The sequence below is a fragment of the Nyctibius grandis genome, chromosome 4 (assembly GCF_013368605.1).
Source record: "Nyctibius grandis isolate bNycGra1 chromosome 4, bNycGra1.pri, whole genome shotgun sequence".
NCBI lineage: Eukaryota > Metazoa > Chordata > Aves > Nyctibiiformes > Nyctibiidae > Nyctibius > Nyctibius grandis.
Window position 1 is genome coordinate 16046866 of NC_090661.1, and position 14964 is coordinate 16061829.

General features: G+C 40.3%; 1 protein-coding gene across 3 annotated transcripts in view; it reads right to left on the reverse strand.

Moving 5' to 3' along the window:
• SAAL1 (serum amyloid A like 1) overlaps positions 1 to 14964 on the reverse strand; it is a 31866-nt gene that overhangs the window by 10444 nt on the left and 6458 nt on the right. Inside the window, exons 7-13 of one of the 3 annotated variants that reach the window (XM_068399926.1) lie at positions 13894 to 14077; positions 13533 to 13615; positions 13200 to 13388; positions 12204 to 12400; positions 11581 to 11673; positions 10951 to 11047; positions 7077 to 7151 (exon numbers count right to left, since the gene is read on the reverse strand). In XM_068399926.1, the coding sequence (XP_068256027.1) occupies positions 10955 to 11047; positions 11581 to 11673; positions 12204 to 12400; positions 13200 to 13388; positions 13533 to 13615; positions 13894 to 14077 (839 nt within the window). In that variant the 3' untranslated portion in view covers positions 7077 to 7151; positions 10951 to 10954. Of the gene's footprint in view, positions 1 to 7076; positions 7152 to 9126; positions 11048 to 11580; positions 11674 to 12203; positions 12401 to 13199; positions 13389 to 13532; positions 13616 to 13893; positions 14078 to 14964 lie in introns of those variants that run through there. The other 2 variants (XM_068399925.1, XM_068399928.1) reach the window with 2 other exon arrangements.

Sequence of the window (14964 nt, forward strand, 5' to 3'; positions counted from 1 at the left end):
CTCTGATTTGTTTTCACCAGTGAATGTGTTATCACAAATTTAATATCAGCTACATTTTAAACAAAACTGATTGAGAACCAAAATCCTGAAAGAGCTCTTTGCTTCAATTACTCTGGAGTTAGTGGGTACCAAAGTGCCAATTACAATTCTTTTTTTTTTTTTTCCTCCATATCTGCTCAGTGTTGGCCAAGTCACCTCAAGTTGAATCTGCAGGAAGCAACAGAGCCCTGGTCCTGCACCAGTCAATAAAAATTCCCCTTGTTACTACAGCAAACAGGATTTAGTCCGGTGAGAACCATCAACCAGGGGTGTGGAAGGCCAAGCAGAAAGCTTGACAAAGTGATCTACATACTGCCTGGAAATACAGCGCAGCTTAGAGAGGACAAGGAAATACTGCACTTCCATTAGCACAACCTGAGTCTTACAAATACTGTTCTGCTTGGGCTTATGCCCCAACCCTGCCCTCCTGGCAGAAGGGTCGAACGACTCCCCAGACTGTAAAGCAGAAGGGTCACACATCCACGTCCCTCCTGCGGGATTTCGCAGCCCTGCTCACAGTTGCGGGTGCAGAGATGACAGCCAGGCAGGTGGGCAGCACTGCTGTGTCTGAGAAAGGGGAGCAGGGCAGGTCGGAGATGGCACCCAGGTGCAGCCAATGGATCTCCAGACAAGTCCGTAGGGGCAAGCAGGTCCGAGGTAAAGCTGGGAAGTCAAGTCAGCAAGCTGGGATCAGCCAGGGACATGGCCAGGCACAGCGTATCTGCTGCGTAGCTCCGGGGAGGGTGTGTGAAGGGGGGCTCACAGCTGTTGTCACAGCAGTCTGAGCCAAGGTTACACAGCTGCTCTGCACCATCAGCCCCAAAGCCCTGGCAGGGGGAGGGAGGATGAAGGCTGCTTGGTGCTGTGGGCTCTGGCACCAAAGCTGCCACTGCTGCAAGCTGCAAAGAGCTCAGAGGACAGGGGGCAAAATGCTTATCCTGAATATGAGACACACAGCATCTGAGGAGAACAGTGTCTGAGAGCCACAGGCAACCTCAGCCACCAGCACTGAAAACAGCCGCTCAGCATTCAGAGCAACACGGCATCCAAAGCCAGGGATTACTTCTGACCAGGTCCCGATATTTCTCCATCCCTTAAGCAGGAAGTGTAGTAGAAATGGACTCCATTCATTGAGGAACCACCCTGTTAGCACTATTTCTACTGCATTATCATTTCTATTCAAAAAACGCAAGAATTATCCAGTTCTTTTACATCATAGGCAAACACAAAGCAAAATAGTCAAATGCATAAATAAGCTGCTGATAAGAGAAGTGACTGAGTGTTTGTTAACCTCAGCCTGTTGCCGTAATTAGTATAACAGCAGCATATTTTGCATTCAAAGTGAGGTGGAACAAGCTAACAAAGGAGAAAGCTTTGTACTTGCTAATGATATGGGTAAGCGAGCTCAGAAAGCAATTGAGCAGACTTTGATCCACTCAGAAAAGAGAACAAGAGCTCTTCAGGCACTTCTGACAACACAGCCTTACCATGAGCGTACGCCGGTAACCAGCCTCTACCATATTCATATTCACGTAGGAAGTTTATCTGACAGTAGATTTGTTGAATGTAAGAAGCAGAAAGGCTGCATTCAATATATTTCACACACCTTAAAAACAGCAAGGCCAAGGGAAATCGAGAGCTGACTCTATGGTCCAAACAACCACAGTTGGGTCTGCCTGTTAGAGCAGTTTTTTTGTATTCATTCCACCTCCTCACTGTAAATTATCAGCCTTTCTGAAACAGAGGATGTGGCCAAATTTTTCGTTCCCAGTCAATCATCTGTTATGTTCCATCAGTGTTTCAAAGTGAAATGACCTTGTAGGACTGTTCTCCATCTGCAGATTTTAGACAACCCGCCTTCCCACACCCACTGAAATCCTGATATTCACACAGCAGAACAGACATACTGAGGGCAAGCTGTGGTCGAGGCACTAACACCGACCACTGGTCAGCATGAACAAAGTAAAAAGTAAATCACAGTTACTGTCTGCTGTAGGGATGAAAACCAGCAAGCCACGTAAACCCATCAGTTCACAGCAGAGACTTGAAACACACCAGCAACTGCAGAACGTTCAGCCTCGGAGCCATAAAACACACCATCATTTCCAAGATTAGCAAGAGCTGTTCATCTCACTGTGTTCTCATGACAGATGTTTTTGCCCTTCTGAGTTTCTTTCATCTTATTAGATTTTAGCTCCCATTACGGTTAGGACAGTTTTGCAACAGGGCAAAATTAATTAGTTCGCATCAAAGAAAGGCTCCTTGAAACGTAACACTAATGAGTTTCATCTGCCTGATTAGAGGCTTTGCTTTTAGTAACGCTCGGTGCAAAATTTTGTTTCAGAGAAACAGAACATTATAAGAATATTCAAAGCTAAAAGCATTAGCTAAACAGTAACCAGGATAATAGATAAAAGATTAGGGTGGTAAAGTGTGAGCAGATATATACCTGAACATAGACAAGAGGATGCAAGTGTAGACCAGAATAGGTTAATGGAGATTTAATGAAGATGTGTTTGTGCAAGTAGAGCTTGGTACAATTCGCAACAGTGAACTAACACTACAGCTCCCACCTTTTCACGATGTTTTTAGGAATTAAACGAAAAAGAGCTAGGGATGGGAAAAGAGAGTACTAATTTTTAGAAAGAAAAGATGGGGGGAAAAAAGTTTGGTTTAGATGAGTCAAACCAATTTTTAATATCTGGGAAACCACCTGGACAAAATATTCGCTTATTTTTAAATCTGGTTTTGGTCAAGAACAAATCGTGTTTATCAACTTCATTTTCGATTGATGGAAGAATTGCTCCAGAGGACAAAAGAGATTAAATACATTTGGTGTTTCTTGCTTTTATTGAGCTTTTTCACCCCAACCACTTTCTCTTACCCTATTAGTACAGACAAGTAAAAAAATACAGTCTAGAATGAATTTCCTGATCAGCAGGTGCAAATTCACCTGAAAAATCACATGGTAAAAGTAGTTATCATAGATTTGCTGGTAAATTGGACATAGCATGCCATAAATGACATCTGCATAGACACGTGCTGCGTCATTTGCAAGTGACAAACACATGACCTAAGTGCACGTAGCAGAATATGAGGGAACTGTCTTTCCCATGAGTACATCTGCCTCCATAAACCTCCCCAGCACATACACAAGACTGGAAATGAAGGCGCCGTGCTAGGAGAGGGCAGGCCTAAGCTGCTGTCAGGAACAGCTCCATTTGAGAGCAGGCAGAAAGCCCACGTTTGGACACAGATGTGCTTTTACACAGTGCCTTCCATCTGTGGCCAAAGAAACCACTTTAAATTTGTGACTATGCTCTCAATAACACACAGGCAGACAGTTGAGCAGTACAACCAAACTGGCAGTCACTTCTGGCTGGGGGAAAACACTTAATCCAGATTTGCTGCTGAATCACATCACAAGGCACCAAGGGGTTACCCAGCTTAAGATGGTTAAATTTATATAAAAAGCCTTTAGATAAGCTGAGAATTGGATTGAAACCTCTTTTATCTCTTTCCTCTGTTGTGATAAGGTTTCAACTTGAACATTGCCACTTTTAGTCAAAATTATCTTGACCTGCAACAGGCAACACTGAAACCTTGACAGTTTTATCCTTTTGCCAACCTAACACAGGAATTTAAATTTAAAAAACCCCTCCTAATTTCAAACATAACTCATTTCAAACACCCATGCGTCCTCTTCCTCTGATGCCATGCACATACTGCACCTCTGCATAAGCTTTCTCCTGCTGGTCTTCTGCAACAGGTCAACAACAACAACAACAAAGACTGTGCCCATTATTCATAAGCTCTTTGCTGTCTCTCAAAAGAACCAAAAGGGCCCAGAGCATGTGCGGGAAGGAAAAAGCTTTGTTTAATTCAATCAAGTTTACTTCTTTCAAGTCTGAGTAAACTCAGGGATCAGCAGAATGACTGGTTAATTAAATCATGAAAGCAGCTCCTTTACCCTGTAAGGGCAACCACATCACGCTGTGTTGTATTCGGCAGGTTCTTCCAAAAAAGCAAGCTCAACCTTTACACCGTGGACCAAAAATAAGTCTGCCTCGCAGAGGGTACTGCAGCATTAAGAGCTTTTTTAACGCAAAAGATGAAAATAATCACAGCGCTACTCCACAGCTGTCAACACTTCCATCTTGACGGTTGGTTCCAGATCCATTGGTGAAAGCTAGTGATAACATTACAACAAAAGATCTGATTCTGATCCTTAAGTTCATCACTGAGAGCACTAGTCAAGAGGGAAGCAAGCAGGGTGGGCTCCAAGACACACTCGCACAGATGCTGCCCCAACACAGTGCTGGATGCTGTCCTTACCCACCTGCTGTGGCATCCAGAAAGGCTGGAGAAGCAGGAAGGCTGCAAGAAGTTTGCCTCTCGGGGCTACACCTGGCTGCTCTTGCTGGGTTTGTCCCTTGTACCCATGAACACATGCACTGTGCAGGAATCAGCCTGGGAAACTCCAGCCCCACTCCAGATCAACTCCATGCCAGTATCTTCTGCATCTATCTCCCACCTCCTTCTAGGAGTTGTCAAATCCTCTCCAAGAGGAGCAAAATGAACAGGACAAATCTTCCCTTCATTTGGGCTTGGGACTTTCCCACATGAACAGCTCACACTGCACAGTACCAATACATTTAGGTCCCTCAAAGACTTTCCTTGGACCTACATCATTTACCAGCTCATAGGCAATTTCCCATATTTCTTTTTATCCCTTCATAAATGCCTTACATCTAAAGAGCTCACAAAGCTGGAGTCCTTCCTTGCTCTTCCATGTTTTCACCATTCATTTTTCCCTTTCCCATTACTCCAGCCTTCTCTATCCACTATTTCTCCTCCTTCCATTCAGCCATTCTAGTGGCCTTATCCCAAATGACAAAATGGAGTTATTTTGCAGTTTTCTTTATTCCCATCTCAGCGGAAGTGTTTCTCCTTTCTTTCTACTCTCTGAACTCATGAAATCAAAATCTTTACTAATCAGGCTGGCATAAACTCAAAATGTCTTCCTGTGGTGCCCATGCCCAGCCTTCCTACCTGACTGATGAGGAAACTTTCTGATGTTGAATAAAACAGTTTGTGCACTACAGAGAATTTTCAATAGAAAGTAAAGCCTTTTGACATCACTGCCTAATTACCCTTTGTTGCACTGAAATACAACGCTGTGGCTATATTGCAGGGCAGGATGAAAGTGTGCACGTATTTTCCTGTGTGTTTCAATATCCTCCTATTGACAGAAGATAGGATGACTGGGCTACAACTGGAGACCAGGAAATTATTTTTGTGATTTCATTAGAGTAACTGACAAAAGCGTTTCCTTTCTACATAAGGTTAACAGATGGCTTGTTAAAGTCACAACTTCTTTAAACAGAGCTGTCACCAAAAATGATGTGCATGATAACAAAAATAATATTGATACAAGCTCGTTGCAAAATTAAAATGGAGTTTGCATAACCTAAAGCACAGAATAAATAACTGCCAACACTGCAACACAGAATATCAAGGTGCATTTGCTTTTCTAAGGTTTCCTTGGAAACTGGATGAAGGGACATAAATTGGGGAAGGGTCAACAACATGGGACTTCAGTTACTATGGGCACGAACATGCGGTCAGTCACCATGCCTACTCCACACGTATGAAGAAACTACCATGGATGTACAAGTGTGTTACAGCGAGGCTTGGATTTTAACCCCAGTAGTAACAGAATATATTAATCACACAGAATTTTTACTTTTGGGTAAATATGTTTTCGTATAAAAATGTTGAAGTCAGATTCAAGATTGTAAATTGGTACTCATAGTGACTGCTATTACAGACTGAGCAGGATCTTGTTCTCCTTGACTAAACACAGGCAGGCATCAAGCAGGCCCCTTCCCCTCAATACCTAACTAGTTATCCAAACCAGGAGTATGCTGCAGTCTGCTATGCTCATCTCAGCGAATGTTCAACACAATTATCAACACTGTGGGACTGTGCTTTCACATCTCACCTCTGGCACGTTTCAGACCTGTGCAAGGCAAGGGCATGCAACACCCGAATCTGCCTCACCTCCATGAGGAAACGTCTCCCTGATGACTCAGCCAGCCAGCAAAAATGGCAGTAGGGAGGGGGGATGTGAATAATAATTAAAAAAAAAAAAATCCAGCAATACTAGTTTGTCCACCTGCTGTGGTTTTTAAGACCCCACCTTTACCTTAAACTTGTCTCATTTCCATGAGAGCAGGAAAAACTATAAAGGAGATTCAGCTTTGAAAATAGAAAACATAATCAACGTTATAGGTGATAGGTGACCACACATAAGCTATTCCACCTGGACAAATCTAGAATGCTAACATTGTTACTGATATTTAATATTTTTCTCCTTCATCATCACACTTACTATTTATCCCCATTGTCATAATTCTCCCAGGTTTTTTTCCTGTTTTCTTTCTTTCTGCAGTATCCCTTCTTCATCTCTTCGTTGTCTAGCATTACTGCCTTACTTCTCTTCACAGCATCCTACCACTGTTACCTTTTCAAGCAATCCTGTTTGCATCAGTCTCTCTAAAAATTCAGCCCTCAGACTTTTCTGAGACATCATTGAGACACACAGCTAACTCCCAAAGACCTCAACCGGAAGAAAGAAAGCAAACAGAACCCTGGGTTTGTTCACTTTCTTCACAGTAACAACTCAGAAGCAAACCTTTTCTCTTACCTATCTTAGATGCCAGCTCCTTGCATTATAAAACCACCTTTTGGAAAAGAGGCAAATAATTGAATCAGGGAGGCAAATAAAATGAGGAATAGAAGCAATATTTCCCATTGCCAAACCTCTGTCCATAGCTATTGGAAACAACCTGGTTTATTGTACCAAGCTTGAGCTGTCAGGTTCACTTAGCACATGCCTTGTCGGCTCCGAGGGGCACACTAACTGCACGACTGACGCACACGGCCGCAACCGGGGAGCAAGCGCAAGGCTGCTCGCTGCTTTTGTTTGCCTTCACATGAAGGATTTCTGAGAAATTGTATAATATTACAGCAGACTGGTCCTTGCCCCAGGTGTAGCAGGTTCTTCTTTTCTAACTGAGCTTGGCAGAGCACATTAATTTCATCATCATCTAGAACAAAAAATAAACAGCAAGCATTAAAAAGCAAAAGATGGACAACATTTAATTTTGAGGGGAAAGCAAAGGATAGGACTTGATGATCTTAAAGGTCCTTTCCAACCAAAACGATTCTATGATTCTATGCTAAGGAACTGCTGTGACTAAGAGATTCTGCTCTAGAAACAAAAGCAAATTCTCAAGTGAAAGAGATAACAGAGATACTGCTGCTTTTGTAACTCTCAGTAACAGCGAAAATAATCCAAGGCTAGTGGAAAAGAGCATGGATTTTCAAAACAAACAAAACCACAGTAACATATCCATACCTTTACATATGAGTATCATAGACTATGAAGATGGTTGAACCACAAATACTGTATTTTTTTTGTTTGCGTTCAGCTTAGTTACAGCCAAAGGTATTTATAATAGGTCAATACTAGCAACACATCCTCTTACAGATGTAGGAATCATCATAGCAGTTATAAGAAAATATGAACTAAATATGTAATGACAGAAAATTAAGCAAGCAGAGTGATCTGAATATGGAGAAAAGTAGAAAAGAACTTCCCAGCATATTAGGTTTCATGGTTTAGTCTACCAGAAAGGACAAATTTATGACATGAATACTGGGCAAGCATTAGGTTGTAAAGAGCAGCAACAACCTCCTCACATCATCAAGGGAGAAGATGAAGCATTCTAGTATTATTGATTTTTCTCCATATACCAAATTTCTTTGCCCCATCAGGAAAAAGTTATCGTGTGGGATGAAGATGCCAAACGTACATAAAACACGAGTCAAAAGAAAGTTAGAATCATATCTTTGAATGAAATTATTACATAGATATATTAAGTTTAATTTAAGGCCTTCCAGTCTGATTTCTACCTCTGTTTTCTAGTTGTGCTCATGCAACAGTTCACACCCAGCTCTGTCCAAGCAGGACTGCGTTCCTGTTACTTTAGTTCAATGATTCAGATACCCGATTTTTGTTCAGAGCTCTGCACAAAGCAGTGGCAAGTCCTTCTCTTTTTTCCCCAAAGGAGGATATTATGAAGGCAATCATATCTTTGGTCTGCAAGAAGCTGCTTGCCTGCTTGTACAGACAAGATATCCATTTTGAATCGATTCACCCAGAGAGATCTGGCTTGCCAGTCGGTGTCAAAGCATGGCTAGGAGAGGGAACCAACCAAAAAAAAAAAAAAAAAGAATAAAAAAAAAAAGAATCAAACCCCAAAAAAACCCAACCCCTCCCCAAAAAACCCCGCCACCACCAAAAATAAACCAGACACATGATGTTGAGGAAGCACAGACTAAGGGAGATCCCCGCTGGCAAGTGGCAAGACGATGAAATACATGCGCACCATTTCCAAACACATCACTCACTCGCTACACAAATAGTTCTTTCCACATCTGAACACCAAAAACATTGTACATTCACCTTGTCTTCCCTTTGGCAGCAGCCTCTCGCTCCCCAAGGCAGCACTGCCCCACCCACGCAGCACAGAGCACCCAAGAGCAACTGTTTGTTGAGGCAACGGGGGAATTCAGTCTCCGCCTCACCCTATCAAGGATAAAAATTCCCGGCATACCTGAATTATCATCCTGCTGAAGCAAGGCTGATGGAACTGTTTCTACAGCTGCTTCTATTGCAGAAGAGCGGGAGGACAGGACCCAGTTGGCTTCCCACTTACTGCCATCAGCCATTTTTTCTACCACATGACTTGACAGGCACTAGATATCATCTCACTTGGGCAATAATTATATCAGGGAAATTATATATCTCACCTACTCATTGTAATTAGCAATACCACATTTAACAATTAATCAGCCAATACTGGATACTTGTGTATTGAAAAGAAGAAGGAACAAAATAAAACAACAGATCTTGTCTCAGCTTTTTTGTACATTACATTAAACAAGTACTGCAAAACTTCAACAACTACAACAAATTTTGAGACACAAACCAGAAATAATTCTTAACTATAGTGGACTATCATGAAGATACTTATGATACACGTGGGGATAAACTAAGCTCAGAAAAATGTTAACAACTGGATGAGAGAGACATTACCTTCCAGACCATAAAAATGAGTTTGCAAAGAAAGCATGAGAGAGTTAAAAAGAATATCCAACGAAGGACAACGTATTTTACAGGACATTGACATTATGAAGAGGCTCCATGTTCCTCTTACAAATGACATACTTGACAGTAACAGATATTTCCAATGGCTCAGAAAACAAATTTAATCAACACCTAGAAAGCAGGGAAGCATACATTTTTGTTTTAAAAATTAAAACTTTATTACAAATCTGTAGGTTTAAGAAAATATCAAAAAAACTGTCGAAGTATGAAAAATGCTGTCACCCTATTCACAGTTACCAGTTTTCTCCAACAAACATAGCATACAAAAATTGAGAGGAACCATGGCAATTCTTTTTGGTGACGCAAGTTAGATATTTGTAACTCTAAATCCCCTGCTGACAACTAAGATGCTGCTGGCAACCCAAGGGAACGATTAAATTGCGCTATTTTTGAAAACTGGAAATTTGGATGAAAAGGCTATATACATATACATATACACATACCGTATTTTACCACATGTACAGGCAATGCAGGGCAAACAAAACATGGCCCAGCACAATACTTAAAATCTATAAAAACCTGGAGAGCCAGGGAATATGTGTATATGGTATTAAGTTCTCTATGCTCCGGTTCTCGTTTTCTTTTACAACCCAAACCTAATAAAGACCAATTGTTTTCCCCTCTCATTTATAGAAACAGTGAAGCTGATGTGTTGCTGTACTGTCTTTTCAGACACAGAAAATGTTAGCTGCACTGCATGCAGGCAAGTGATCTAAAAATGTAATGCAGTAAAAACATAACATAATTAAAAGTGGGATTTTTGGAAGACTGTAGACTGAATTTACTGCAAGTGAGCTAACACTTTAAGCTCCCCTGAAAAACCGAGGCTAACATGGCATTTCTAATCTCATTCATAGATAATTCATTAGACACATGAATGAGGGAAGAACTGTCTGATACATGTTACATTCATAAACTGAAGTAGAGACTGCTTTAAAAAAGCAAAAGTTTGCAAGTATGCCATAGATTAAATCCAAACCTGCCCTACAACTCTAACTCTGAGTAACTGCCTGCAATGGATGGAAGCTGCAGCATAGACCACTGGTAACCACATTCTCAAATCCTTTAAACTGCACAGGACCTAGGCACCACAACTCAAGAGCTGCAGTGTAGAAGAGGCTTCAATGTAAGAAGTGTGAAGATTTTCAAGGAGCGGGATGAAACATTTGTTACAATGCCCATTCAAGGTACTGATAGGATCTAAAAGAGGAAAAAAAAAAACCAAACAAAAACCAAACAACTCTGTAATTTAACTGTTTTTATCAGGTGCTTAAAGGTCGTTAGGGAGAGGACATCTGGGATTTCCCATTGATCAATCCTCCTTTTGCCAACAGCAACTTGGAAGAAACCAGCATCATTTTAAAAAAAACCCACTCAGTGCATTTCATTCACTTTGCTGTTTCAACGTAAGTTGAAAAGTACAGCAACAAGAGTTACTCAAAGAACACTATACTGCAGAAGAGCAATTAGAAATCAACAGTCTCTCATCACCAGAACAAACGGGATGGAAGATGCAGAACTGAATTTACAGCTACCTGGAACATTTCTTAAAAGCCACCTGCTGGTAAGGAGGTTGCCTGATTCTCCTGCATTTACTGAAAACTTGATTTCTTAAACACTGTAATGAAACAGTCAAAAATCTTCATTCCAAAGAAGGAAAATATTTCACATACATTCTTAGGCGTGAACCTTCAGGCTTGGGAAACGTTTTTCTAGACTGTCAGCAAGTGTCTGATCAGCCTCACGCAGAACTTCAAGGAAACTCTCCACCTGGCAATAAATTGCAAACATACAAAAAGAAAAAAAATTTTTTAAGAACTTGGTGTATGGGGTCTTTCTGCTCCTGTACCTTCCCACCAACAGCAGCCAGCAGCAGCCACTGCAAAGAATAATGGAAAATGCTCCACAGTAGATACCTTCTTCCTAAACCTCACAATTTCAGTTGGACTAAATTTTTAAAATTATCACCTTCCCCAAACTCTTATTTTATATTGTTTGAAAGTACACAATGAAAAATATTTAGAATAATTATTCTATAAAAATGTACAGGAAAAATTTTCAGGTAGCACATATTTGCAGACATCCATTCATTTCAGCACAGTTTGACCCTTGTATCAGCTGATGATCTAGGGAAAGCTCTGGCTGAAGTAAGCCAGAAGAGACAGAGATGGTAAGACTGCCTAGAATGGCCTATTACCTGTGTCTGAGCAACTCTCTCCTACCTCTCTATATCTGATTCTGAAAGGCCTTGCCACCCAAGTAGTATTTTTTCAGCTATGTTAAAGACACTGTCATATACTCACCGATGCAAAATACAGAGGTAAGAGGTTCTGAAACGCACAGGAACACGTCTGTTCATTTAAATGTCCCTGGTGTAGTCCTTCTAACGTATTTTCCTGGAAAATAAAATGAGAAATACAACTAGCATGTCATGAACAGTTGTTGAACGAACAAACTCAAAATTGTGCACACAGTGTCTAGACTATGTGCTTCGTTCTCAAAAATGGGTAAAACAATCAGAACAATTCTCAGAGAAAGCCAGACATAGCTAACACAAAAAGGTGTGAAAGCTCACACACCACAAGTCTCCTAATCTGAATGCTCACATAATAAAGAAGTCCAGCTGAGAAGGTGCGTTTATATGTTGATACTCTCCTTTTCTTAAATAAATTGGCTTTCATTCAAAAGAAATGGCAACATACATCTAGAGAATTTATCATACAGAATCTTGGCCCTGAAGGCATATAGCTCAGAAAACCTGTGTCCCTGCCACCTAACACACACGTTGCTACTCACCTTCCAATTGATTCTCTATTAATTTCCAGTATGCAACTTCACTTGCACAGAAAAATGCCCACATTAATAGTAATGGCTTTTTTCTTACCGACCCTGCAGAAATCACTCTTAGAATTTTGTTTATTCTTACCTTGGTCAGTTCTTGAAGCATATTGGAAAGCAACTCACAGCAAATATCCTTCAAAATTTTTAAATGGAAATCTTCCTCGTTTAGATCGGCCCTTCCAGTTTCTTGTTCTTCGGACTCCTTTGCGTTATCAACAGATCTCTTCCCACAGCCCTCCATGTATTGTAAGATACGAATCAAGCTCCCAATCAGAGGCATATCTAATATAAAGTAACAAGAAAATGGAAGTTTAACACTGACATTTTTTCCCCATCCTTTCAAGGCATTAGAATTTTGAAACACATCACAAGGTTTTATACAAAAGCTATAGGAATGCATATTCTGACAGTGTTGTGTTTTATCAAAGACTGTTTTAAAGAAGCAAGTGGAAATGTAACAGAAAACCCAAACCACTTTTTCTGCAAGCTAACCTGTATCTAAAAAGTATATGCCAGTGGTAAGGAATATGAGAAGGAAAACATCTCTAGTAGTAACTCAGAGAGGCTAGTATGTTATATTTGCATCCAGATAATCCTATCTGATAAACCAAACCGACACAACATCTTTCTGCTGCAGATGACCTTGACTCACATTCCCAAGATAGGCTTTTAATTCTAAGGACTTGTCAATGGATTGAAAAGTAACAAGTGATAAAGATGGATTTAAGTAAGTGCAGAATCTCCCTCTACAAAAAAAAAATTACTATCAAGACCTCATATTTCAGTAAAGATGAATTCTGCAACTTTAATTAATTTACCTAATGGAGAAGACCAAACAGAATCTGCAGATTCTATTACTGTAACTCTTCAGAGATATCCAGTAACCAAACTTTGAGCTAGCTGTGATTTTTAGAGTCGCCAGTAAAGAGCTTTACTATATCCAAACATGTAACTGAATTCTGTGTCCTGAACTGATCTCCAGTAAACAGTAATAAATTAACCACCTTTCACCCCACATACATAAAGTCAATTGTGATATTAACTTAAAAAAAAAAAAAGAACAGAAAAAAGCACGACTTGCTTTTCCTCATCTTCGTGTATTCTTGTTCTGTCTGTGAAGCAAACATAGCAGACAGCACGGATAAAATAGAGGCCAATAGAGTCTTCTGCTCCTGCACAATGATCGGTGGATCATCTGGCTGGCAGAGTTCGTGGCAAACGAGGTCATAAAGCAAACTCCAAGTCTCTTTTCCTCCATCGGGAGCCTGCACTTGAGAAAGAAAGAAAGAGAACCCACCAACCCATCAAATTTAATCTAGGTACATGAATTATTTTTCTCCCCATGAAATCTCTGATGATCTAGAAGTTACTGCCATTCTTGGTCCTACCATATGTAGCAATTCAAGTGTCTTACCGATAGCCTGAATACCCTCATCCACCGTGGTCAGGAGCTGCAAAATATGCATATAAACATCAAGTCCTTCCGGATTATCTGATCTACACAGAACAAATGAAAAACAAAGACAAATTAAAAATCTGATTACTGAGTTTATATTCTGTGTGTTTTGGACACACAGAAGACTATCAGCCATCACTGCCATTCTCTTTGCTAACAAACTAGTTGGCTCATTTCAAATGGTAAGCACAGGTAAATGTATTCTAGTGATCTGTCAAACTATGCAGCTCCCACTGAAATCAAGATGTTCAGACACAGGCCTTAACAAGGTTATAAAGGAGTCTCCTCAGCCATGAAACCGAAAAGAAATCTCACATACCGGACTTGTCTGGCTGCTTCAAGTATACAAGGCACAATCTTAAAATCTGGAAGTTCTTCAGGCGAATCATCTACAGATGGTCCCACAGACCGAGAAGTGCCATTTTTAATCCAGTTTAACATTAGCTCTTCATCGAGATCAAAGAGTTTGTCCACCACTTCACCCACTTTCACCAGCAATTCAACTGCACAAGAGAAAATGTATAAATTTCAACAAAACTAAAAACAAAGAGCAAAAAGTAGCTCACAAAATGCTAATCTAGAAGACTACTCAGAGTAAATTCAGTGCTGAAACATACCAGTTTTGTTCACGACCTACTAGTGGTTGCTATGTTTATTTCCTTTTTGTGGCACAGATCAGGTGAAGAGTTTGATAAACAGGGACTGTTGGAAAGCCCACAGACACCTTCTACCATATCATGACATTTATAAAGCAGGAACTTTACTCTGCAAAGAGACTTCAGGTTCCTGAAAAGTCATAACTTCTGCTTCTGAAGTTAAACTTTCCAAGATTTGTCACTAAATATGCAGTTTTCTGCTAATCTTACACCTGACAACCTGCATTTTATTTAAGTAGATCTGTGATTTCAATTGGACAGAGCAGGATTTCTGAGCATTGTCATTAAAGAAAAAAAAAAAAACAACCAAATTGAAAAAGCTGAATTATTAGGATTTCTAGACAAATGATAACTGCTGTTATAATTGCGTTGGATGTGAACAATAAATGCTATTCAAAATATTTCCATGATTAGGTGCCTAGTGTGGTTTTTGCTAAATTAGTGCTAAGAGAGATTGGTGTACCACTGACAGCATACCCAAAGCCTGTGCAGTATGCTGCTGCCATTCAGAGTAACTGAATCACTCCTCCAGTTCACATTCCTCAAGTGTGGTAGTTTTAAAAAAGCAAAATATATATCTGATTTGAAAAACATTTTAAATGAGGTCTTGTTTCAAGGATCAAAAATGACTTATGTATATCCCTGAATGAGGACTATGTCCTTTCCTATATTGTGCCAAATAACGATTTCTTCTATTAGACTTATTTTTATTACCCCCTCCCCCAGCTTTCTTC